The following is a 26,618-nucleotide window of genomic DNA, read 5'->3' on the forward strand; positions in this document are numbered from 1 at the left end:
GTCGTTCATTTAAATTAGACTGCTGAGACTAAAAACTACTGAGAGACAGCAAAAGTTTGGTGTGAAATATCTTGCTATAATTTCCAAAGTAAAAACATTTGACATTCAGATCTGTTTAGCAGGATAGCTTGAGCTGATCTGCTAGTATAGCTGCTGTTTGTATGTCTCTGTCAGACATTTTGTACCAGCGGAAACATGATTAGGATAATATTAATATTTAATCTGCTTGTTGCTTTCCTGAGACACATACTGTAGATGTTTGTACACAAACAAATACATTATTGCTGCCTTGGGGTGGTTTATATGTGACCCATAAAACATTTAAAGGTAGTCTGCCCAGATGAGAAGCACAATGCCACATCAGTCACCACTGGCTATTAGAATTAGTTTTCATGTTATTCTTTGTTTTGCCAGATGATGGCAGTGATAGCTTTTCTTGTTATTTTTTTTCCTGTTTAGTGTTTATAGGTGATTTTGAAAGCCCATCATCATATGCGCTTTAAGAGCTAAACATAAGCAAAATCACTTAGTTGAGGTTAGGGTTTTACTATTGAGAATTACTGTAGATTTGCCTGGTCTATTCTATTTTGTAATATTTTTAAATATTATTTTTTTTCCCCTGTGAATTTTCAGCAACCATTACTCAATTGATCCTTCATAAATCATGCTAACATGCTGATTTGGTGCTAAAGAGACATTTCTTATTAAGCACAGTTGTGCTGATTAATATTTTTGTGGAAATTACCATTGAAAAGTTTGGTAAACATACATTTTATTTTATAAGAAGAAATTACAACTATTATTCAACAAATAAATACTGTTCTTTTTCTATTCATTATAGAATCTTATGGGTGATCTGTTAACAGTCAGGCTTTTTCAAGCATAGATTTCATGAATTTAAATTGTTGTAATTCATGAATGCTTTTTGAAGACCTAAGGTTGGTCTGTTTAAAAAATATACACTGCAGATTATTGCAGAAAGTAGCATCAAAAATGAATGTGTATACAAGTTATTTTGTCTTTACTGTAAACAAAAAAAAAAACCTAATTATACAAAATATAAAGTTTAAGAAACAATGTGAGTTAAATTGTTATAAAAATCATATATCTAGTTGTGCAAAGCAAGCAAAGTCCAATTTTAGGATATTTTTCACAGGATATATATTTAATGTGTTTAAGCTTTTGAATTATACCTTATGATAATTACTCAAATATTTGATTGGGAAAATAGGCAATTAAAAAAGCAAACTAGTAGTGAGACATTGACAGGTTAAATTTAGTTCGAAATTTTAGTTAAAATTTAGAATTTAAAAGCTTAAATTCTAGAAACTGGGGTGGAATTAGATGTCTCTCTACATTCATTCCAAATACATAATCAGCATCAGTCAGGCAGTGAAAGATCTAAAATTCATATTTTACAAAACAGCACAAAAAAGTGACTCTGAAATGGGACTCTGGCAGATGGTTTGATTTAGACTGGGAAATGTACCCACCCCAAAGCACGGAAAGCTCAGATCTCACTGTCAAGCTCAATCTCTACAGGACTATTTTAAAGAAATAATAAATAAAAAAAAATCCAATAAATTTGGGGATAAATGAAAATTATTATACAAATCAAATCCAGAAGATCTGACAATCCAAGCTTGAAATACGTGGAAAAATAATGTCTAAGAATAACATAGCTCAACTGAAATTCAAAATTCTAATAATAATAATAATAATAATAATAATAATAATAATAATAATAATAATACATGGAAATTTGGATCAATTAAAGCAAAAACTAAAAGACCTTAGAGTTCCCCGTAACAATGAAATAATTAGAAGATAAATTGCAAGTCCTCAAGCCCAAGAAATCCTATGGTGTTGACAGCAGACTGAATGAGATGCTGAAACACTAAAATTCTAAATTCTAAATTCTTCAGTGGTGTTCTGTGTGTAGTTTTTTACCCCTGAGATCTGAAATCAGGACCTCAGCCCCATTTACAAAAATAAAAACATTTAGGACCCCAACAACTATACTGAGGTATTTGTGTTAACAGTAACAGGAGGAAGGTTTTCTGCAGCATTTTAAACAAAAGACATTTAGGCAGTGTGTCCACCAAGGCGTTTTTAGAATGCCATGAACGTAATGAGGTGCTGAGTGCTCTGTGTTTTTTACTGGTCGCCAAGAGTTGAAGAATGTTCAACTTCATTGTCTTTCTTCATTGTCACTTTTTACCCAGCCATTCAATCACAGTGCAGGAGGGGCAGGATAAATAAGACACCGACCAAACGCCACATTCTACTTGTACAACGTCAACAGATGACAACAAGCATAATAACAAAACAAAATAATTTGAAAACAACATTGTATCAACATTTTATATAGAATCAATACAGAAACTATCTGTGAAATTAAATACTAGTAACACATTTACAGATATTAGTTATCAGGTCTCAACTGAAGAGTCTCAACTGAAAAAAATATATATATACTGCGCTGCTGAAACCCTCTCAAAGGCTCACAGTCACAGCAAGGCGTTAGACTTCCTTATGAAGTGCAACACCTTGAGTAAATGACAAATTGGTTTCCTCCCAAAATGTAGGGCCAGTGTGCAAGTGTGTCTATTGTCACCCATCCTATCACACATGCACCACATCACATAGAACCAATCAAAGACATATACTTACCTCAATCAATCAATCAATCAATCAAATTTATTTATATAGCGCTTTTAAATGACGATTGTTTCAAAGCAGCTTCGCAGTGTTAAACAGGACAATATTGCAACAAAATTTGATTTGGCTATAAAGTCGTTCTGGAGAAACCAGTGATGTTATCAGCTTTCATTTTAATTATTATTAAAATAATTTATCATATAGCAACAATTTTGGCAGATCAGTATTATAGTTTATAGAATTAAAAATGACCTAATTCATTATTTTTATTTGTATATTTAGTTAAATAACTTAGATCATAATTTTAGTGTCCCCAACTGAGCAAGCCAGGCTAAAGGCGACAGTGGCAAGGAACCAAAACTCCATCAGGGCATGATGGAGAAAAATAAACCTTGGGAGAAACCAGACTCAGTCGGGGTGCCAGTTCTCCTCTGGCCTATTATCAAACAGTTTACTATTATATTCAAGCAACCTTACAATGTCAGAAATCATATTAGATCAGAATATTACACCAGAATATGAATATTTGAAAGATCGGAGTCGTCGCGCCGGAGACTGGTTTATTAAGGATGACGTGTCGGTGAGGCAAATTCAGAGGAGACACCAATTGACACGGTCTTCCTGTTACTTACCTCTACCTAAAAATATTGTAATTGAGTAACTAAACATTGGCTGTGAATTAACTCAAAGAAAAAGCTCAAAGGGCTTCCTATGCCATTAAATGATCAGTTCAGTCTGAACTGAAAAGATCAGTCTCCCAATGCAAAATCTGTCTCAAACTTTTTAAAGCAATAATTGAACCGATTGTATTAAATAGCAGCCAATGAAGTGTGTGGGGTCTACCTACATGTATAAAATTTGACTTTGTAAACTGGCAACACATCCAATAGAAACTTTTTTTATTAAAAAATTTAGAAACCTGTAAAATATGGTTGTTGTTTTTTTAAGCCAAATGAAGAATACAGAGCAGAATAAAGGCCAACAACAAACCTTCTTCTTCTAAAAAAAACCCAGATTTATTTTATTTTTATTTTTTTCATAAGCTTTACTTCTGTAAATCATTTTAGAAAATTTAGATACAGCTGTTCATTATGCCGTTCATTATGTCATTTTTAATCAGTGTGAGTGACCTCCTCTGAAGAGGGAAAGATTTCATCAAAACAGTTGGCTGGTGAGAAACCCCCCACTAAAAGTTAGTTCTTATGAGTTTGCAAGTGAGATGCCCCATTAAACCAGGCTTTCTCACTTACACCCACATACTGAGTAATCCGATTTTGCCAGAGGTAAGTGCACATAACTTTGGGTGGGAAGATTATATTCTTATAAAAATTGTCTATTCCTTTTCACGCTTATGTGTGTTCCGTGTCTGCATGTATATCTCTGTTTACCCATCTGGTGTGGTTTCAGGATCAGACATTAGAGGACCTTGGGCAGGTGCGTGTCAGCAGCAGCGTGCAAATATGTGTGTTTTGATTGGCTGGCTGGTTTTGTGTCCGTTTCATCTGCATCACTTTTTTTTATTTTTATAAAATGGTCGCTACATTAATGCAGCTTCATCTTGAAGTATGTGAGGGTGTGAAAACTTCTTGCAGAGGATACTTGTGTGTGCCTGCGCATAAGGCAGTGATAGGTTACTGATAGTTATGTAGAGGTATGCATTGATGTGGGAATGAAGTTTGAGTTGTGGGTGCTGCAGGATGCTATGAGAGGGATCTGATTTTTGACATTGACTCTACAGCTCTGTACACCTCAGGCAAAGGCAATTATCAGGGGAAAAAAATGGCTATTCCTCATTTTTCTTAATACAAGAGTAATGCAAACTGTAAAAGGCCTACTTTTATTTCTGTAAACTCACAATAACAACAACACTAGCCCCGTTTCCACCAAAATTACCCGGAACAATTTGTACCAGGAACTTTTCTCCCCCCCAGACCTGCAACTGTCAGCAATTCCACCGTGATCTAAAGTTCCGTGGAGATTAGGCAAATTAGTCCGGTGATGTAGGACTGCTCCTCCTCCAAGTCACTGACGGACAGTAATCATTTTTGTGTGTACCGATTGAAAGATTTAGTGGACTGTTTACATGAGACGTTATCTAAACCGATCTGGTGTTTACATGTGATGACTTTCAATCACAATCATTTTGTCACATGCAGTTTGTCTGCCGCATCAAAAATGTCAACGCTGTTTTCTCCAGCAGCTGGAATGTGTTAACTGTAGCCATAGCAACTCTTAACGGCCACCAGGACTAATACAGTATTATATAAGCTATTTATTTGTTGTAAAGTGTAATAATCATCTCAGAAAAAAAAAAAAATCGTCTGTCAGGCGCAGTTAAAGTAAAAACTGCCTGGAGCAATATATGCTGTGTCATTATTCCAACATTATCTTCATAACTTACGAAATAAAAAGTTTACCCCTCAGAAAAATTAACTTTCCTCTCTTGTCAACATGAGCGCGGCGCGCGCTGTCACGTCATGTAAGGACGCACACTTATAGTAATCGGTCAGGTCGTTAACATGGTGAAAAATATAGACTGTAAAAAAATTAATAACGAGTATGGAAGAGATTCAAGCTGTGCTGCTTTTGCTGGTTATGTATAGGTTTAATAAAGAGGAAATTAACAACGACAGAAAAGAGCACTAATATGCAGATTCAGCAGCATATTGAGAAAGCTTGTAAAGCTAGATTTAAAATGACAATGTATATTATTATCAGCTATTACGGACTGACCATGAGATGGCTGAGACGAACGCGCGCCATCAGACAGAGAGCAAGACTGATATTTACTGAACGTAGATCGAACCTCGCAAAAGACTTTTAAAAATGCCGGTTGAAATAAAATGCTAAACCAATCAGCATGTTCAGCGCCAAAGTCCCGCCCTCGAAAGTTCCTGAACTTTGAAAAAGTACTACCTCGCGAGCAGGGCCGTTTGGAGGGGGAAATATTTACCCGGAACTTCATTTAGACCCTGGTTCCTGCGGTCTAAACACACCGAGTACCACCCAAAGTTCCTGGTTCCTGGGTAAAGTTCCTGTGGTGGAAACGGGGCTCACTGTAACAAATGCTTTTCATACTTAGTATTTTTGTCTTGTTTCTATTCACAATATTTAAAAAATCTTACATTTACTAGACAATTAAAAATGAGTGTCTTGTTTTGGGATAAATTATTTAAAATTAAGAGTTTTTGTTTAAAATAAGCAAAATAATGTGCCAACGGGGGAAGCAAAATAATCTTGTTTTCTGTCTGAATTAGATTATTTTGCTTACCCCATTATTTTGACTATTTTACGAAAAAATTCACTTAATTTTAAGGTTCTTGTTTTGGGGCGAAAAAACTCAAAATTAAGTGAATTTTTGCTTAAAATAAGCATTTTCCACTTATTACTTTAAAAGCAAAAGTAATTGTCTTGTCTAGTAATGCGTCTTGTTTTAAGAATTTTTAGATGTTTGGACAAGACAAAATACTAAGTAAGAAAAGCATTTTTACAGTGAAAACAATCAGGATGCACTTGATCTGCAGTCTCTGTGAACAAAAATGAACAGAAACTCAGCTTGCCTTACAGACATGAGAAATATCTATATGTATCTATAGAAAGATTGAAATGTCTACTTTTAAATTTACAAATTCTAGTGGAAAACAATATTCTCTGATTACGTAATCCTGAAACATACAGACACGCCCACTACTGCGGAGATGAGAGACAGCATCGTTGACTTAATCTCTGCAGCCCGAAAACACAGAAAACATTATCAATAAATTGCTAAAATGTTTAAACCCAAATTTTTTACGCCACCTTCATAATTATTACGTTTGTCGGTGCCCTGTGCCAAGCTTTGTGCGTGCATTTGAGCGTTGATTAGGCTCACTATTGTATACGCAATAAAAGGCTCATTATTATGATTTATGGCTTGTTAATAAAAATGTTAACAGGATTAGTCGACGGCAGCCCTATTTTCTATGCTTGTTCAGTGAACCATAAACAATTATTGCACATGCACCTGTGGAACAGTCCACAAGACACTAAAATCTCACAGGTGGTAGACAAGTAAGGTCAGTTATAATAATTTAACACTAAAAGACCTTTGAAAAACAACAAGAGAAAGATGCAAGAGTCTCTGTTCACATGTGTGAACATGCCATAGACCTGCTTTGGAGGCATGAGGACTGCAGATGTGGCCAGAGCAATAAGCTGCGATGACTTATACCCCCCACCATTAACACAAAAACTATCACTGACCCTTCGTGGTGTTTGTTTTGACACGTGAGGCTGCGCGCTGCACATAGTGGGGCTCTTCAGATGTGGACTTAAAACAGACAATGAAACAACAGTATGTTAACCAGTATACTACCGTTTGTGTTTTCCTATAATAAAGTAATGATTTTGTTGACTAGATGCTGCATTAGTGGAGAACAGCCGTATGTTTGCGATCAAGGCTGAGATGGTGCTAACATTAGTACCTCAAACAGTTAAAACAATCCGATTCAAATGTTTAATGTCACGATGGTTACCATCTATTTGCATTCATTTATATCCAGTTGGTCGCTTTTATGGATTTGTTATGCTGCGAAGTTGCAAATTTATGCAGACTGTATTATCACGCAGCCAAAAGAGACATATAATCAAATCAGAAACTCATTCAATTACAGTTCTTATTTTATCATTACTGTAATGCATATTTTGCTATTTTGAAAAGTTTTCTAAACTAGGAGTAAATTAAAAATTAAAAATTCTTTATTAATTACTCACCCTCATGTTGTTTCACACATGCATTCATTCATCATTCATTCATTCATTCATCTTCGGAACACAAATGAAGATATTTTTATACAAAATCCAAGAGCTTTCTGACTCCTCCATTGACAGCAATTTAGTGAACATTTTTAAGGTCGAGAAAGGAAGTAAAAAGATTGTTAAAATTGCCTATGTGACTACAGTGGTTCAAAGTTAATTAAGCGATGAGAGTACTTTTTTTGCGCAAAAAGCAAACAAAAAATATATACAGTGTAGCACTTCAGAGTTCTACGTCAGAACACCGGCACACCTTTGACTTGACTAAAGTATCAATTGTTAAAACTATCGGTTGATTAATCGGTTATCAGCCAGCATGGGCCAACCTATTGGTAAATAGCATTGGGTTATCACTATTGGTAAAATCCACTAACAGTAGACCTCTAAAGACTAAACACACCTTAAAATCTCAGATGAAGTAGTGAAGATGTGAGATGTAAAAACACATGTAAAGGTTTATGAGACTTTCAGCTTCCTTCCTAGCTATTAATGATTAAATTTCACCTGGAGTTCAAGTTAAACTCGATCAGTGTAGGGAGTTTGATCTTTATTGGCTACCTTAAAAAGCACCTTTCCTCTGACAGCGGCTACCTACTATTTTGATCAAATGTTGGGACAAATCTACTGCTTCATAAAAATGTAATTGCCATGAATATCAGCACATTGTGCCTCTGGTTCTGCTGAGTATCTATAACTGCTTCCAACTCAAGAGGGCTCAAAAAGTGCTTAATCACACAGAAGGCTGAAAAAGTTTATACTTCAGAGCTTATACATGCCTCCAATCTTTGCTCCGGTGTCTCCCCTCACCGTCATCTTATAGCTGTTCTTAAGTTTCAAGGGTTTCTCTGTATCCATTACAAACTTGCTTGAAAGATGTCCATATTTACCACCATCTCATTGAACACATGACTAGTACACTGCAAAAATGCTCTTCTTACTTAGTAATTTTGTCTTTTTTCTAGTCTAAATATCTAACAATTTTTGAATCAAGATGCATTTACTATAAGTAAAATTACACAATATATTTTTTTCTTGTTTTGTTGAAAATTAAAATCAAAATTAGTTTTTGCTTAAAACAGGTAAAATTATCTGCCAATGGGGTGAGAAAAATAATCGTGTTTCTTGTTTCCGTCCCAAACAGAAATAAGATAATTTTGATCACCCCAATGGCAGATAATTTGGCTTGTTTTAAGCAAAAACTCACTTCAATTTAATAATTTTCTTCAGAAAACAAGAAAAAATATCCTATGTCATTTTACTTATCTGGTAAATACATCTTGATTTAAGAATATTTAGATATTTGGACTGGAAACAAGAAAAAAATACTATCATACTAATGTTTCAAGATGACTAACCGTTCACCACAGCTATGCCCTAAACAGGACTATTTTCAGAGAGTGGTTATAACACCAATAATTTTTTGTTAAAATATATTATTGCCCCAATATATTACTAGCTCTTTCAAAATACTAGAATTTAAAACATTCAGTTGGATGGTTTAGACAAAAACAAGAAGCAGGCATATCAACTAGTTTAGACTAAATCAGATATTCTTCAGCCGGCAGCTTGCAGAGAATCTTGGCCCGCTGACTGACTTCTGCATGCTGTGATGGAAAGAATTACATCTGCCTTGGGAATCTGCATGGGCACTCCTCAGAATTAATCAGGAAGGCAGATTTAGAATGAGCCTTGTTGTGTATAGATTGTTATAAGACATTGTAAGGAAATGCAGATGATGCTGCAAAGAGTGGATTATGCTTTATTGGGCTGCATCTCTAAAATTTTAATGGACCTTAGTCAGGGTAGACGGACGCAATTTATTTTTGACAAATGTTAGCCATAAAGTCAGTTTCCCCCTCCTTCTTCTTGATGCAACTTTGAAAATATGTCTTTCCAAAACAGTTCATGGTGGCCAACTCTGATGAACATTAGGGGTGTTTAAATTATTCATTGCATCGATTAATCACGATACGGACGTGGGCGATTCTGCATTGATGCAGGAATGGACCATAATCGATTATAGACTACTGACGGTTCTCTAACATCATTTGTCGCATAAGCACTTCTTGCGCTAGTGTAAAATGGCAGAGGGAAGCGAAACACAAAAGTGAGTAATAAAAAATACCCCAAAATCCACTTTTTTAACATTTAGAAGGTACAAGCATGTGAATGCAAATGTAAGTGTGTAGTGTGAGTATCTGTGTGCTTGCGAGCGTGCATGTGTGTGTGAGCGTTATTGTAACTTAAGTACACTACTTGACAGTTTCATGCGCTTTTAGTGATCTGTTTACTAGTTTTTATATAGTTTTATATTTCAATATTTTATATATTGTTATATATACAATAAAAAGTGAGTTCATATATCTGACTGCTTCATTGACAAAAATGTAGCCATGTGCAGTAATAGGGAAAACTGAGGATGCAAATTGAATCGTGAGACCAGTGACGATTCAGACCCCTAATGAACATGATATGAAATGTAGACATAATTAAGTCAACCCACTAAACAGACTATGCATTTATCTATGTCATAACCTCATTTTCATTTGCAAAAAAATAAAAATAATTATGGAATCTACCAAGACTAAAGTCTATTCACACCTTATAAATTACAGAGGACATGTTCCAGCATCTCACTTGAATATGAGATTCCAAATGCATCATGGGGATTTTTCAAGCATCTGAATTTTGCTGTTAGTTCTGGCTTGTTTTACAGTTATTGTGTGTCTGTGTGCAGAAAGCCAAATTGGGTCCATCCAAAAAAGCCTCCACCCCTTTGGATGACAGTGGGTCCTTTTTTCCTTCCAGCGGTATAGACAGAGTCAAGCTCACAGACTTTAATTTCTTGGCAGTATTGGGAAAAGGCAGTTTTGGAAAGGTGAGTTTACAACCACTTCCCTATTACAAGGAGTATTATAATAACACACCATTCTTTACTCACACCATACAATTGATTCTTCCTTTATATGTGCAAATTTAGTCATTGGTGTATATTTATTTATAAGGCTTTTTAAATGTTATTTTTTCTGTTTTTATGATGCGCAAATGAGGTGTGTGTGTGTGTGTGTGTGTGTGTGTGTGTGTGTGTGTGTGTGTGTGTGTGTGTGTGTGTGTGTGTGTGTGTGTGTGTGTGTGTGTGTGTGTGTGTGTGTGAACTATGGTCCCAGGATATTGTGCTTATGACTGTTTATGAGGTTTAGTCTAAAAAAATAAATATTTTCTTTTAATTTTCCCACAATTGTTTTTCTTTAATTACCAATATGTATTTAAGTATATTAGCTGCATTCCTTCATTTAGTTATTTAGTAATTTTTATATAAACCCAATTCCGAAAAAGTTGGGTCACTGTTTTTAATTGTGATTAAAAACAGAATGCAATGATTTGGAAGTTGCAAATATCAATATTTTATTTAAAATACAAAATAGATGACATATCAAATGTTTAAACTGAGAAAATGTATAATTTTAAGGGGAAAATAAGTTAATTTTAAGAGGGCAGATGCATCGATACTGGAAACCATGATCAGCAATGCAGCGATTGGTTTGAAATTGAAATTTCAGGATTTCATAGCTGTGGGTGGCTTATTGTCTAGTGACCATCAGAGACTGCTCATGCCAATTTTCATGCTTGTATCACCAAATAAACCACTATATTACTTAACGGCTCCACTAAGGTGTCGGCCATCTTGGAAAAATTAGAAATTTCAAGTGGCTCGGACAATGTTCTTGTCAAGTGACCCATGGAGACTGCTCATGCCAATTTTCACGCTTGTATCATAAACTGAACGATTGTGCAAACATAAGCACTTAGCCACTCCATTAAAGGCTTTAGCTTCCATTTTAATTAAATTATTCTCTAATAGGTTGCATAGTATGTTGTGGATATATCCCTTGAATGCATACTGCAGTCCCTTTTGTCTTGCTCAGTTGTTTGCAAAAAATGACAAATTATCTCCTTGGAAATGTCTGACACTGGCGCATACATACTGTAATAATATGCCAGGCGCGAAAGCTTGACAGGCATTGCAACAGTAACTAAGGAGAGCATGATGCCGTATGTGGTCTGGCATTGTCATGTTGGAAAATGCAAGGTCTTCCCTGAAAGAGACGACGTCTGGATGGGAGCATATGTTGTTCTAGAACTTGCCTTTCACAATTGATGGTGCCTTTCCAGACGTGTAAGCTGCCCATCCCACGCTCACTCATGCAACCTCATACCATGAGAGATGCAGGCTTCTGAACTGAGCTCTGATAACAACTTGGGTTGTCCTTTTCCGCTTTAGTCCGGAACTCCGGATGACATGACGTCCCAGTTTTTCAAAAAGAACTTTCAAAAAGAAAGGCAACTGCTTTTCGTCTGACCACAGAACAGTTTTCCATTTTCTGAATCTTTGGATGATATTATGCACTGTAGATGATGATAACTTCAAAATCTTTGCAATTTTTCTCTGAGAAACTCACTTTCTGATATTGCTCCACTATTTTTCGCCACAGCATTAGTGGAATTGGTGATCTTGATTTCTGAGATACATTGCCACTCTGAGAGGCTATACCATTTAAGTTGCAAATTTGTCCTCCAGCTGTTCCTTATATGTACATTAAACTTTTCCGGCCTCTTATTGCTACCTGCCCCAACTTTTTTGGAATATGTAGCTCTCATTAATCCAAAATGAGCTAATATTTGGCATGACATTTAAAAAATGTCTCACTTTCAACATTTGATATGTCATCTATATTCTATTGTAAATAAAATATAAATGTATGATATTTGTAAATGATTGCATTCCTTTTTTATTCACAAGTTGTACAGTGTCCCAACTGTTTTGGAATCAGGTTTGTGTGATTTTGCGTGCTGCTTTTCTGGGCCTGCTCTTTCTGAATAAAGGCTAAATAAAATTAAAAACAAAAAAAGTTTTCCAAATGAATTATGAAAGAAAATACTTTTTTTCTCAGTGAAAATGGTTTGGTATCATTGGTTTGTCAATAGCGCTCACTGGTTGTCTGAGCTTTTGCTATCTCCACACTCAGGTGATGCTTGCTGAGATGAAGTCTAATGAAGAACTGTATGCTATAAAGATCCTGAAGAAGGATGTGGTCATCCAGGATGATGATGTTGAATGCACATTGGTGGAGAAACGAGTACTAGCTCAGCAGGACAAACCTCCATTCCTCACTCATCTCCACTCCTGCTTTCAGACTGTGGTGAGGAACTCTCTCTTCTTGAATTGTTATGTATGCATTTGGTGGACACTTTTATTCAAACATATTTATACTGCATTCAAACAGAAGCCTCTGTTAACCAGTTGCTTTGTTTGTAGGCTAAATGGTAATCCCACAAATGGCACTTGCATACCAAACATCCTTTCAGAATCAGAATTTACTAAAAGTATTGAAAACTTACAAAACCCTTCATGTCAAAAAGCATTTAGACATAAGTCATCCTAAAATTGTATGAATGTCTTTGCATTAGCCAGCTGAACTAAATATGTACTTATGCAAGTACTTATGCAATATATTTGGTGTGCCAAGTTTAATATATATAGTTCAGAATGATTAAAAAAGAGTATATTTTAAAAACAAACAACAGGAATAAGAACATATGTATATTATTTTACTTAATATACATAGATCAGGCATAACATTATGACCACCTTCCTAATATGGGTTTAGTCCCCCCTTTTGCTGTCAAAAAAGCCCTGACACGTTGCGGCATGGACTCCACTAGACCCCTGAAGGTTGGCTATGGTACCTGGCACCAAGATGTTAGCAACAGATCCTTTAAGTCCTTTAACGAACTGATTTGGAGGCCAAGTCAGCACCTCAAACTCGTTGTTGTGCTCCTCAAACCATTCCTGCACCATTTTTCCTTTGAGGTATTATTCTGCTGAAAGAGGTCAGAGCCACCAGGGAATATCATTTCTATTAAAGGGTGGACATGGTCTGGAACAATGCTTAGGTAGGTGGTGTGTCAAAGTTACATCCACATGGATGATAGGAACCATGGTTTCCCAGTAGAACATTGACCAAAGTATCACACTGCCTCTGCCGGCTTGCTTTCTTCCCATAGTGCATTCAGGTGCCATGTGTTCCCCAGGTAAGCAATGCACATGCACCCGGCCATTCACATGATGTAAAAGAATATGTGATTCATCATACTAGGCCACTCTTCTATTTCTCTGTGGTCCAGTTCTAATGCTTACGTGCCCACTGTTAGCGTTATCGGCTGTGGACAGGGGTCAGCATGGGCACCCTGACTGGTCTGTGGCTATGCAGCCCCATACTCAACAAACTGCGATGCACTGTGTATTCTGACACCTTTCTATCAGAACCATAGCCACCTTGAGCTCATCTGTTTGATCAGGATTTATTTCAATATAGCCACATTTAATTATAAAAAATGCACAGAGAATGTGAATTGACAGGATGGATCTTTAGTAAAATGAACAATACGTCTACAGCATGTATTAATCATAGCATTAATTGCAACAATTACTAATAAATTATTACATTCAAAAGTTGTATTTGTTAACATTAGTTAATGCACTGTGAACTAACATGAACAATGAACCGCTGGATTTTTATTAACTAACACTGACAACGATTAATAAATACTGTTACAAATGTATTGCTTATTGTTAGTTCATGTTCAAAAAATGAGACCTTATTGTAAAGTGTTAACCAGAATTTAATAAAACTAGAATTCATACCAACAATATCATAACCAGCACAAAATCAAAATATCTAGGTAACAGTACAAAAGAAGGCAAATAAAAATTCAATACTTAGGCAATAGTGACCTCTGATGGTGAGATGGCAGTACAAACTGTGTTATGACAGAGAAAGAGAAATAAAGAGACACAAACACTAGTTGTTGAAAGTCAGTGGAAGTTGACAGATTTCACAATTACAATAGTGAGTGATGAGCTTCCATTTTTAATGTGATATGCCCACACACTTTTTTTCTTTTCTGTAACCATTTACAAAGTAGGAAAGTGTGTGGTGCATAGTGTTTTTAAATCTTGTAATTTTTAAAAGTTGTGTAGTTGAAAAAAATCTATTAACAGATGTACCTTTTTTAACAGATGTGACTGCATTGTATACCATTTATAAAATGATTGAAATATGATGTAAGAAATTTGTAATAGCTTATGTAGTAGCTTGATATAATTCATGATCAATTGTTGATTGTCAATTCAATAACTTTTGATAACGGAACTTTTAAACTTTTAGAAAAAGCCTTTCAGATCATTGAGAAAAAAAAAAAAGGTTTAACCGTTTTATATACATGTTTTTTAATGTATTTTTGACATAGGATCGTCTGTATTTCGTGATGGAGTATGTTAATGGTGGTGATCTTATGTACCACATCCAGCAAGTGGGCAAATTTAAGGAGCCACAGGCAGTGTAAGCAACTCTACTATTGTGTTTATACATATGTGTACCGTATCTGGATTTATTAGTTTGAATTTTAAACATGCATCTCTTTATGTGTGTTTGTTGAGTAAGGTGAATTTATGTAAAATAATCTGTTTGTTGTTGCAGGTTCTATGCTGCAGAGATTGCTGTTGGCCTTTTTTTCTTGCACAAGAGAGGAATAATTTACAGGTAAACACATAAAATCCACATTCAAATCCACATTCAGATATTTCTGTCAATAGTTTTAAAGTGTAAAATAGAGCCTGAAGCTTTTATCTGTATGTCTGTTTCTCTTTCATTCAGTGAGGTCCTTAGCCTTAAGAAACTGTTAAACGTGAACCTCAAGACATGAAAAAGTCTCAGTTATGTATGGTAACCCTCGTTCCCTGAAGGAGGGAATGGAGACGTATGTCGGACGTCACAGACGAATTGGTATCACTTCTGGGAGCCCCTGTCAGCTTCGAGATATAGAGAACGTCCTCCGCGCGGGCATAAAGCGGAAGCGATCGCAACGCACAATTTTTTTTCACTGAGGAGCCAAACTAGTGACTAGCCTGCAGTGATGGTACAGAAACTGTGGTGACGGGACGTACATCTCCGTTCCCTTCTTCAGGGAACAAGGGTTACCATACGTAACCGAGACGTTCCCTTTCAGTCAGTCACGTTCGACGTACGTCAGACGTCACCAACGAATTGCCCTTTGAAAAACGGCACAGTTACTACCACTTCCAGCACCCTGCTAGAGCCCCTCAGACCCCGTCTGTACCGGGCAGGGTAATTCACGCAGGAAGAGTCACGCTGCTGTTCAGTAAGACCCATTCAGCAGACTATTGGATAAATGCTGGAAAAGCGTGCCCAGGGGGTCACTGCGGAAGCCACATCCTGCCCAGAGAAAGTTACCATGTGGAGAATACACATATGGACTGGCCGTGGGCAGTACAACATACGAAAGTCCCAGGGGTGGCCCCAGCCATTATAGGTGGGGGAGCAAAACCAGACTGAGACAGCAGAGCGGGCACTGCCGAGGGAACGACAAGGGCTCGTCGTAGGGAGCCGTACCGTGGAAGAATACACATATGGGACCGCCGTGGGGGTCACAACATATGGAACCCAGCCTAACACCAACACAAATGAGTGTTAGACCTGGCGTTGGACACTCCACCACGTCTGACTGCCGCGGGTTGCGGAGGACTCGGCAGGGTTCGCCATACTGGGAAACTCAACTGGAGCAGATGCAGATACTGAAGCGCACGTATCCATTCCATGAGTAAGGGAGTGGCGCAGCAAGCCAACACTTAGAACGGGCACTTTGGTGTAATTGTCTATAGAAGTGAGTACACGGAAAGATACCGTCTCTACACATAGGCTATAAAATCTAGCGAATGTGTTGGGTGTCGCCCAGCCCGCAGCTCTACAACATCTGTCAGCGAGGCGCCACAAGCCAGCGCCTAGGAAGAGTCCACACCCCTGGTGGAATGGGCTCTAACCCCGAGTGGGCAGGGCACGTCTTGAGATTCATACACTAAGGCCGGAGACACACTGCAAGCGGGGCATTTCTGCTGCGTGTCAGCCGCGGGGCGGCTGCGCGGCGTTTTCTCTGTCTTTGCACACCAGAAGCGTGTCTGACGCGGCGCTGCTGCTGCTGGGAAGCCCTATACTTCATGTTAAATATAAATATATTGCCTATTGATACAGCAAAGACAACGTCGGCAGTAGCCTATTGACCATACATATATATGCCATTGACGGCAAAATAGGCTACAGAATATTTCGTTCTGTATTGACAGGTTTAATATTTCAAAACGATAATTATGTTGTTTTTTGTTATTACAAGTAGGCCTATATCTGCATTTATGTTAACCTAAAGACTTTCACACATGAAAATGTCATTTATTAATATGTATTCGTGTCAAAATGGCATATAAACTCCTTTTCCTATGCTGTTTTGCCTAGAAACGCTTCCAACACGCTCGCGTGTCGCGTGAAAAATAGGTGACTCTTCTATTTGAAGCATGCACGCGTTTTCCGGTCCGAGCCGCGCGGCTGACGCAGGCAGTATGCAAGCGCTAACCGGTTAACATGGGAGCCGAAATAAAAACGGACACGCCACGCAGCCGAGACGCTCACGACACGCTTGCAGTGTGTCCCCGGCCTAAGACAATGGCATCCATTATCCAGTGGGCCATCCTCTGCTTGGAGACAGCCTTTCCCTTCTGCTGGCCTCCTTAACAGACGCAGAGCTGTTCTGAGGTTCTAAAGCTTTGCGTTCTGTCCATGTAAATCCGTAGGGCATAGACGGGACAGAGAAAAGACAGGGCTGGGTCTGCCTGCTCCGAAGGCAGCGCTGGCAGGCTCACCACCTGGTCCCGGAAGGGAGTGGTGGGAACCTTGGCCACATATCCAGGCCGGGGTCTCAGGTTCACGTGAGTTGTCCGGCCCGAATTCCAGGCACAATTCGTGGACTGAAAATGCCTGCAGGTCCCCTACCCTCATGAAAGAGGCCAATGCAGTCAGGAATACTGTTTTCAGAGACATCATTTTTAACTCTGCTGACTGCAAAGGCTCAAAGGGAGGTCTCTGCTCAGCATAAGAGACAGGTCCCAAGAGGGTATAGAGGGAGGGCGAGGCGGATTAAGTCTCCTTGCCCCTCTCAGAAACCTGACAATCAGGTTGTGCTTCTCTTAGGACTTTCCACCTACCAAATCATGATTAGCGGCAATAGTGGCAACATAAACTTTGAGGGTGAAGGGAGAAAGCTTCTCTCCAACCCGTCTTGTAGGAAGCAAAGCACGGTACTGCCCATACATCTTTGGGGGTCTTCTCGGTGAGAAGCACCAGTCAACGAACTGGTTCCACTTCAGCGCATAGAAGTGCTTCGTAGAGGGTGCTCCAGCGGAATTGATGGTGTCTACCACAGCCTGTGGTAGGTCACCTAGAACCTCCGTGTCCCATCCAGGGACCAGACATGGAATTTCAAGAGTTCCGGATGCGGGTGCCAGAGGGTGCCCCATGAGTCAGGAGGTCTTTCCTCAGAGGAATGGGCCAAGGAGGTGCTGTCGCGAGGAGCCCAAGTTCCGTGAACCAAGTCCAGTTGGGCCAATACGAAGCTACCAACAGGACCTGCTCCCCATCCTCCCTGATCTTGCACAGTGTCTGTGCGAGAAGGCTCACTGGGAGAAACCCGGGGCCAGCTGTGTTCCAGGGTATCCGTGCCGAGGGTCCCCTCGGTAAGGGAATAGAACAACTGGCAGAGGGCCATGTCTGGGGCGGCAAACAGGTCTACCTGCATGGTCCCGAAGTGGCTCCATATCAGCTGGACCACCTGGGGATGGAGTCTCATTGTCACTGAGACACGGAGGGACCCGCTGTGCCATGCCCAACTCTGGACTCGGTCAAGTAGCCGGCATTGAAGTGGTCTCATATGGAACAATCTGAGCGGCATTACTGCGGATACCATATGCCCCAGGAGCCTCTGAAAACTTTTCAGTGGGGCCGCCGTCCTGCGTTTAAAGGAATTCACGCAGTTCAACACTGCCTAGATGCACTCCTCTTTGAGGCGCACTGTCAGGCGCCCAAATCCATCTCCAACCCGAGAAAAGAGATCCCCTGCGTGGGGCAGGGTTTGCTTTTTTCCCAGTTGACCCGGAGCTCCAACTGGCTGAGGTGACCGAGCACCATGTGCCTGTGTTCGCACAACTGCTCTCGTGACTGGGCAAAAATCAGCCAGACAGTTGAGGATGCGAACACCATGCTCTCTCAGTTTCGTGAAGACACGGGGCAACAGGAACAGCCAAAAGGGTAGGACTTGTACTGACATGCTTGTCCGTCGAAGGGAGAGTCGAGACATGAAAATATGCCTTCAGGTCGATCGCTGCAAACCAATCCTGTAGACGGATGCACCTGAAGATGCATTTCTGCATTAGCATTCTGAACGGCAGCCTGTGAAAGGACTGGTTCAGGAGTCTCAGATCAAAGATCGGCTGTAACCCGTCGGATTTCTTGGGTACAATGAAGTACAGGCTGTAGAAGGGACCGGCTTGATTGCGTCCTTCGCTAGTAGGACTGTGATCTCCGTCTGAAGCACAGGGGCGCCATCCTTCGACATGGAGGTGAAGTGGACACCCCTGAACTTGGGGGGGGGGGGGGACGCCGGGGGAACTGAATCGCATAGCCGAGTCTGATGGTATGGATGAGCCAGCGGGACAGGCTGGGAAGTACTAGCCAGGCCCCCAGCGACCGAGCCAGTGGAATCAATGGCACCCCAGACGTACCCACAGCAGGGCAGCGAAGCGGTGTGCGGGGTAACACTAACCTGCTTCCATGTGTGGGGGTGCGGGAATATGGGGAGGCCGCTTGTGGGCGTCCCATGTGCCCCCTGCTGGTGATTGGAGAGGCACCTGAGAGTGACAAGGCATGGGAGGGTCGACCACCGCCAAGCGCTTTTTTCTTGGCACCCAGCGGTATCGGTACTGCTCTTAAAAAATGTAGAATTTTGGGTACCAATGGCTGTTTTTAACACCAGTGGCAGAACATAATTTACCAATGGCTCTCCACCCGGCCCTCCTCTGTCCAAATCTGGGTGACCCATCCCAGCTGACTGGCAGTCCCATGGTGACAAGTGAACTGAGGGGTTAGCAATGTTTCTGGACCAGGTGGACATCATCTGGCCTAGGGCCAGCGCTGTGACTAAATATAAATCAATCACTGTGCACAGCTCAACCTTGACTCAGAACTACCCTTGTGCACTAAGGGTGCTGGGCAGAGGCAGCCTGCCAATGGCACTGCCATCCCACCGATGAGGGCAGTGAGAGGGAGGAAAAACCTTACACAGATTATGGCCCCAGTGGTACGCCATAATCTGGCACCAATGGCTCTACACTGCCAAAGTTTTCCCAATGCAAATCCAGGAAAAAGGCAATCGGATGGGCAAGGCAATTTATGTGTTGCACCACGCTTAGCCAGCCAGGAAAGCATGGCTGTCAAGTATAAATCTGATTCAGCATGAGCACCCACTATTATAATGGGAATCTCAGCATCATTTTCATTTTCAACACATAACAGACCTCTCTCCGATGCAGTGATTGACATCTGTCCTCTGCTAGAGCCCCAAATGAAACACTAGGTCCCCCTTTTTTTAAGGGGCCAGTAATCCCATCTGCTGTAAGCTACCAGCAGGCATCCAAGATAGTGAGCGGGATCGTAAGACGGCACACGGCGCGCTGAACACTCAAGCCCCTTATGAAAAAGGCAAGTGAACAATACACCAACGTGGTCATGCTCTCATGAGAGAACATGAGCCACCCGCGAACACAGTCTCAGCATGCTGCGATGCGCTAGAGGAGTGGGGGCCCATGGAGATGTACTCGGCAGGGCGGCCGCACTGAAATCCTCAGATCACCCAGACTTATCAGCCAAAATAGCCCTTTTCCAGAGCACCAGAAAAGAAACTAGATCGGGGTATAAGTGAAGGGACTCAACCCCATTTGAGGTATCATAATCTCAACCGAGCATCTAGAGCCCGAGTGACGCATGCTCTGTTGCTGTGACAACCCGTGCTGTCAGCTGGCAGCAAGACGGCACACTGAACACTCAAACTCTCACGGGGAAGGCGAGACGAACAGAGTGCTGACATGATCCCGTTCTCCTGAGAGAACATGGATCACACACGAACGCAATCTAAACATTGTTATGCGAGAGGGCTCGTAGCCGTCAGGACAAGAAACGTCCGCCTCCAGAAACGCGGGGGTGGAATGACGTCTTGAAAAAGACAGAGGGCCCTATCTTGCACCCAGCGCAATTGACTTTGTACACCGACGCATGTGTCATTCCTATTTTGCACCCGCGCAAAGCGTGCTTTTCCCTCCACAGAAGCACGTCGCTAAACTAGTGAATGAACTTGCGCTCCCTGGGCGGTTCAGCTCAAAAAAGGAGGCGTGTTCCGGCGCAAACAATCCCTGGTGCTATTTTGCTGTTCCATTAAACAGTTGCGCCACTGACCAGAAAAAACCTGGTCTAAAGTCAGTGGCGCGTTGTTCATTATGCTATTTTAAGGGCGCATGCTTGACCATAATGTATAGCGTGCTCAACGCGCATACACTTTGCTTATGAAATCTACACAGATGCAACAGTTATTTTTGCAAATCATAAATTGTTACACTAAAAAAAAAATATTAACACATTGTGGTGTGCCACGAAGATGTGAAAAAATAGGCATAAATCTAGCTTACAAATTATTCAGGCTAATTGTAGCAATTAAGGATCAGACCTGTTTGCCCATATATATATATATATATATATATATATATATATATATATATATATATATATATATATATAAGGACATCTGAAAAAATTGGTTTGTCCGTCAAGAACCAGGAAAAAAAATCGATGGAAAAAAAAAAAAAAACTGTTTAACCGACGCTATTTTGGGTGGGTTTCTCCCACCCCCATACAACACAACTTCTCTGTCTTTCACTCCCTTACGAAAGGAAATATATTTCCTAATGTAGCCTATTGCATGAAATTTTCCAATATATTTTTGTTTCGTAAGGGCTGCTCTTACAAGAACATCAGTCACGTCGGCTGTGAACCGCTCCTGGCGTGCGCCTGGTAAATACGCCATAAAAATAGCAATCCATAATGGAACTTGTGCACCTGCTTTTAAAGGGAATGTTGGATGCCGCTCTGATTGGTTTATTCAAGTTACGCCCAAACCACACCTATGAATAATGAAGCTACTTCAGACCAACCCATTTTAGATTTGCGCCGAGCGCAAGAGCCATTTATCCCGCCAGGAAAATAGCAAACGCGCCGAGACCCGCCCACAAAGTTACTTGCGCTCCGCGCTTTGACACTTGCGTTTCAGATCGTTAAAATAGGGCCCAGTGTCACACCTGTGCTGCTCTTTTAGAAGAAAACTTGCTCTTTTATATGTGCTGAAGCACCCAGGAACGACCATGGCAAAACACAGGAGAGTAGTGCAACCTTGTGTATGCACTCACCATTTGGAATGCTGTGAAAACAGCAGTTTATCACTGTATCAGTGAGCTTGCGGCTGTTGCTGATCGTGCCGTCTCACCAAGCACTCAAAGAAGCCTCTTCTCTCGTTCTCTCTCTTTCTCTCTCTGCTGAAGCAGGAACATTCTTCTTCATCTACACCGTGTTCAGCTCCAAATTGAATGACAATAGTGCGTTGCGATCGCATCCGCTTTATGCCCGCGGGGTGGAGCGCGAGATGCAAGTCTCACATGCCAATAGTCATTGGCCCGTTCTCTATCTCGAAGCTGATAGGGGCTCCCAGAAGTGATCCCAATTCGTTGGTGACGTCCGACGTACGTCGAACATAACCGACTGAAAGGGAACTAAATTTTATGTGAGCTGTTTTATGTTCATTTATTTTGGGACATTTCTAAATAGTTTAAAACCCTGAGTATGAATGTGTTTCCAACCTTATCCTTAAGTGTTTTTCGAACACTCAAACTTCGACCAGGAATTCACTCAATTCTGACTCTCTTTAGGAGCTAAACCATAGTTATTCAGCTTGTTTTTCTTTGCACAACTAAATAGGCCTAGGGAAATAGAGCAAACAGATGAACTGACGTCAGCATAAATGAAAGAGACAGAGTCCTTGTTTGAGGGGGGAAAAAACGTCCACTGGGCAATTGCTTCTAGATTAATTAAAATGAACTACATTGTAGTTGTGCTCATGTGCTGTGGTGGGGGGGGGGAATGTAACCCCATTCCCCTGTTTTCAGTAACACCCAGTCTATGGTAAATTACTGCAGTGTTATTTTTATCTCTTTCAGGGATCTAAAATTAGATAACGTCATGTTGGATGCAGAGGGTCATATTAAGATTGCAGACTTTGGTATGTGCAAGGAGAACATTGTGGAGGGTGTGACCACCCGTACATTTTGTGGAACGCCTGACTACATCGCTCCAGAGGTGAGTGACAGAGCATGTTTCCTGTGGGCGGTACAAGTCCTGCCAGATTCACAGCTAGTGCTGAATGTAAATGTGACTAGCAAAGTGTTAAGAGGACTTGAACCTGTGGTATTGTGAACCCTATGAATGAGTCCCTGTGGGTTGCTTAATAGTGGTTGACTGTTGATTGAAGCTGTATAAACAAAAAAACTGCTAAAGATTTTGCCTCTAGATTTTTATTGTAAAATTGATGCACTGTTTAATTGGCAGAACTGGGCTAATATGGTCATACTTTGTGGTTCATGTAAGAACTCTAGCTGCTGCACTTTGAAAAAAGGTTGTTTATTAAGAATTCAAGGGAACCACCCAACAGAGGATTACAGGAATCTTGCCTAGAGGTCATGAACACTTAAACTAACTGTTTAGAGCATATGCACATAAAGAGATCACACATGTTCCTAACTGACAACGAGGACTTGACAGAGCAGCTATTATGTGTTAGTCAACATTCTAGGTTATTAGGTGCAGAAGTTTTTTTGTCCAATAATTACAATCAATGGTTTTTCAGAATTAAGTAGTAGGAAATTACTAGTTATTCGTTTTTTATGCATTCTGTTAATTTTGTGACTTGGTGTTTTCGTCAGGACGCAAATAAATGTGGAGCTAAGTATCATCAGCATCACAGTTCAAACTAATGCCATGATTCCAATGCTATCTCTCAAGGGTAGCATGTACAGGATGAAAAGCAACGGTCCTAGTACAGAGCCTTGCCATACTCCATATTGAAATTTTGATCGATACGACACCTCTTCATTTACTGCTACAAATTGGTAATGGTCAGATAAGTATGAGATAAGTATTTGAACCATGCCAATGCAATTCCACTAATGCCAACATATTTTTCGATAATGTTGTTGCCGATAGTAAGGGAGCAACTAATGTATTATTTTAATAATCGATTAATAGCCAGATAATTTTTTCGATTAATTGATTAATTGAATATAATAAAAATATTGTCCTTTTTTATTTTTTATTGACAAAACACTATTCTAAATCCTGCCCAATGCTGTCCTACAAACATGCCAGCTGAGGGCTATGAAAATATAGGCCTACATAGTAGTAATATATATATATACACCCTTTATTAAAATGTAACCATGGTATTCAAATGAATAAAACAAACAAACATAATAAATAAATAAACAGGGTTATTGTAGTTATACCATGGGAACCATAAATAGTCCATGGTTTTGCTTCCATTTGCTTCCATTTGTGTGGTTGTACAATTTTCGTAAGGGTATATCCGTGCCATACATTATGTGCAAAAAAAGTTACTAAGCAAAAGGACAGTTTAAATCCCTACATTAATATGATATTGAAGAAAATTAAAAAAAAGAAAAACTCAGTGTTACCAGATAATAGGAATGCTCTTCAGAACATACACATTCACTGGACAAAGTAACCATGTCAAACAAGTAGGCAGAGTGTAAAGATCCAATATCTTGGCTTCAGCTCCACTGCTTAAGCTTTCCTGTCATGCTCCCTCCAGGTCTCCAGGTGGCACTTTAACCACAGGCTCAGTGCTCTTCACTCCTGCAGATGGCGCTAGTGTATTTAATTGTACTCTGAGCACTTCTCGTTAGCCCTGATTCCCTTCATCTGTGTCTTGCCCTTTATAAGTGTGCTTGTACCCTGCCATTGTGTTCAGTCTTGAGCCTATGTTCCCCAGTCTACAGTCTTCAGTCTCCAGAACTCAAGATAAGTTTTGAGCCTTATTGTAACTTTTTTTGACCCTTGTGTCTATTTTTGTTTCTCTGTTTTTGGAAGCTCTGCTTTCCTAGTTCCTTTGTACTTTGTGCTTTGGTTTCTCAAGTAAAGACTATTTTTATTTTTTGGAAGACTCAAGTCTCTTGACTCTTTACTCTTCTGCTCTTGGGTTCTATTGTCTGAGAGATAGCTCATTGGAGAACACGCCATACTTAAACACCAGAGACCCGGGTTCAAGTCCAGCCAAGGACGGCATCATTACTCCGAGACTGCTGAAAAGATGGGTCAGTCTGCTTCCAAATGAACTCTGGAGCGGGTTGAAGGAAATATGAATGCAACCCAAACCAAAAACATGTAAATGACACAAAAACGGGACATGATGTCACATGACATGATGACCGGCAGAACAGCAGGTGCCGTTGTGAGAGCCAAAAAATGACAATGCTCAAGCATACCTGTTTCATTTCGTTCAGTCACTCCGAGTAACCTCAGTGACTGACGAATGGGGGTTTTGCTTAGAAGCCTATCATCTTCAAGATCTAGAAAACGCCCAATGGCAGTGCCAATGCCATTGGCATGCGAGATTTGCATGCGTAACTCCGCTTATCCATGTGGGTATATAAGGAAGTAGCTGGCTTGATCGCATTGTTTCTGCTTCGGAGCCAAGGGTACATACCTCTTCACTCCGAAAGCCTTCTGAGTTACTGTCAGTTCTTCGAGATGACAAGACCTTTCAGTCAGTGTTGGTGTCAACAGCGCGTTCCAGCGATCGCATACTTCCTGCCTGCTAGTCTGACGATACGGTATCCAGTATCCCTGGGTCCCTAGGCGCTTTGGCATCGACTGCGAAGTTATCCTCTTACAAAAAGAGTTCACACATGGCACGTCCTTTTCAGGATATCTCGCCCGTGTGCTTCTGGGTGCAGTCGATCTCTGCCACCGTCTGATGGGCACAATCATTGCCTGACGTGTTTGGGCTTTCAGCATGCTCAAGCGTTTGTGTATGAGTCGTGTTCCCACTGCGGAAATATGGCCATCCCCATGCTGCGTTTGAGACTCAATGAACTCTGTCCTGGAGCGAGAGTCTCCTCTACCACACCCCAATCTGACACCTCTATGCGGGGCGGCACTTTGGCTGGTGGCCTGAGGGAGACTGTGTGGAACAAAGCTCCGACGCTCATGCCTCGACCCACACCCCCCTCTAGTGCACCGGTACCCGCAAACGTTGAAATCGAGCCCGCGGCTTCGGCTTCAGCTTCGGCCGACCCCGCGGGTTTCATTCAGCACTCCAGAGGACGACAAGATGTCGATCTCCGCATCTCAAGGTGGGCTAGAGTCCTCTGAGGATGATGATTTGGCTGTGCTGCCGCCCTCGGGTGTGTCAGCATTGCCTGAGTCAGACCTAGAGCTGACAGCCATGCTTGCACAGAACCCTTCGCCCTGACCTGAGCACTCGTAGTTGGATGATTGGTTGGACACCTGTCCTGCGACGCCTCCAATTCCTTTCTTCCCAGAAGTGCATGAGAAGGTTGCACGTTCCTGGAGGGCCCCGCTGTCTTCCTGTGACCGTTCGGCAACCTCCTCTGCCTTCTCCGCCCTCAATGGGGCGGCGGCTAAAGGGTACACTGGGATTCCCCCGGTTGAGTGGCGATGTTGCATCGCTCTGTGGCCAAGCAACTGTGTCCCCAGAGCACCTCAGCCTGGCATGGCGATCCTAAGCACCCCTCCAAGGCCTGTAGATTCTCATCTTCAATGGTGATGAAATCCTACAGAGCTGCGGGGCAGGCCGCCACCAGGCCAAGTTGCTGTGTGACATGCGCGAGGGTGGAGCTGACCCAGGGCTCAGAGATGAGCTGCGTGCCGCGACCAACCTCACCGCTGGGGTTAAAAATCCACCTACGGCTGGTACCCCAGTGATCTTGCATATGCTGCCCTTAGTGGGTCATATGTGTATTGCTAAGTCCTCCCTACGGGTAGGCATCTTGGCGCATATCTCCACCTGGAATATGTCTCCCAGTGTACCTTGGTAATTCTGTGATAAGTGGGAGGCCTTCGGCC

At 41.0% G+C, this 26,618-nt stretch overlaps 1 protein-coding gene across 1 annotated transcript in view; it reads left to right on the forward strand.

The window, feature by feature from the left end:
* prkcaa (protein kinase C, alpha, a) overlaps nucleotides 1-26,618 on the forward strand; it is a 173,930-nt gene that overhangs the window by 107,948 nt on the left and 39,364 nt on the right. The window contains exons 9-13 of the mRNA XM_067459379.1: nucleotides 10,193-10,333; nucleotides 12,483-12,656; nucleotides 14,767-14,858; nucleotides 14,997-15,059; nucleotides 22,676-22,814. Of these exons, the coding sequence (XP_067315480.1) occupies nucleotides 10,193-10,333; nucleotides 12,483-12,656; nucleotides 14,767-14,858; nucleotides 14,997-15,059; nucleotides 22,676-22,814 (609 nt within the window). The remainder of the gene's footprint in view (nucleotides 1-10,192; nucleotides 10,334-12,482; nucleotides 12,657-14,766; nucleotides 14,859-14,996; nucleotides 15,060-22,675; nucleotides 22,815-26,618) is intronic.

The sequence above is a fragment of the Pseudorasbora parva genome, chromosome 12 (genome assembly GCF_024679245.1).
Source record: "Pseudorasbora parva isolate DD20220531a chromosome 12, ASM2467924v1, whole genome shotgun sequence".
Classification (NCBI taxonomy): domain Eukaryota; kingdom Metazoa; phylum Chordata; class Actinopteri; order Cypriniformes; family Gobionidae; genus Pseudorasbora; species Pseudorasbora parva.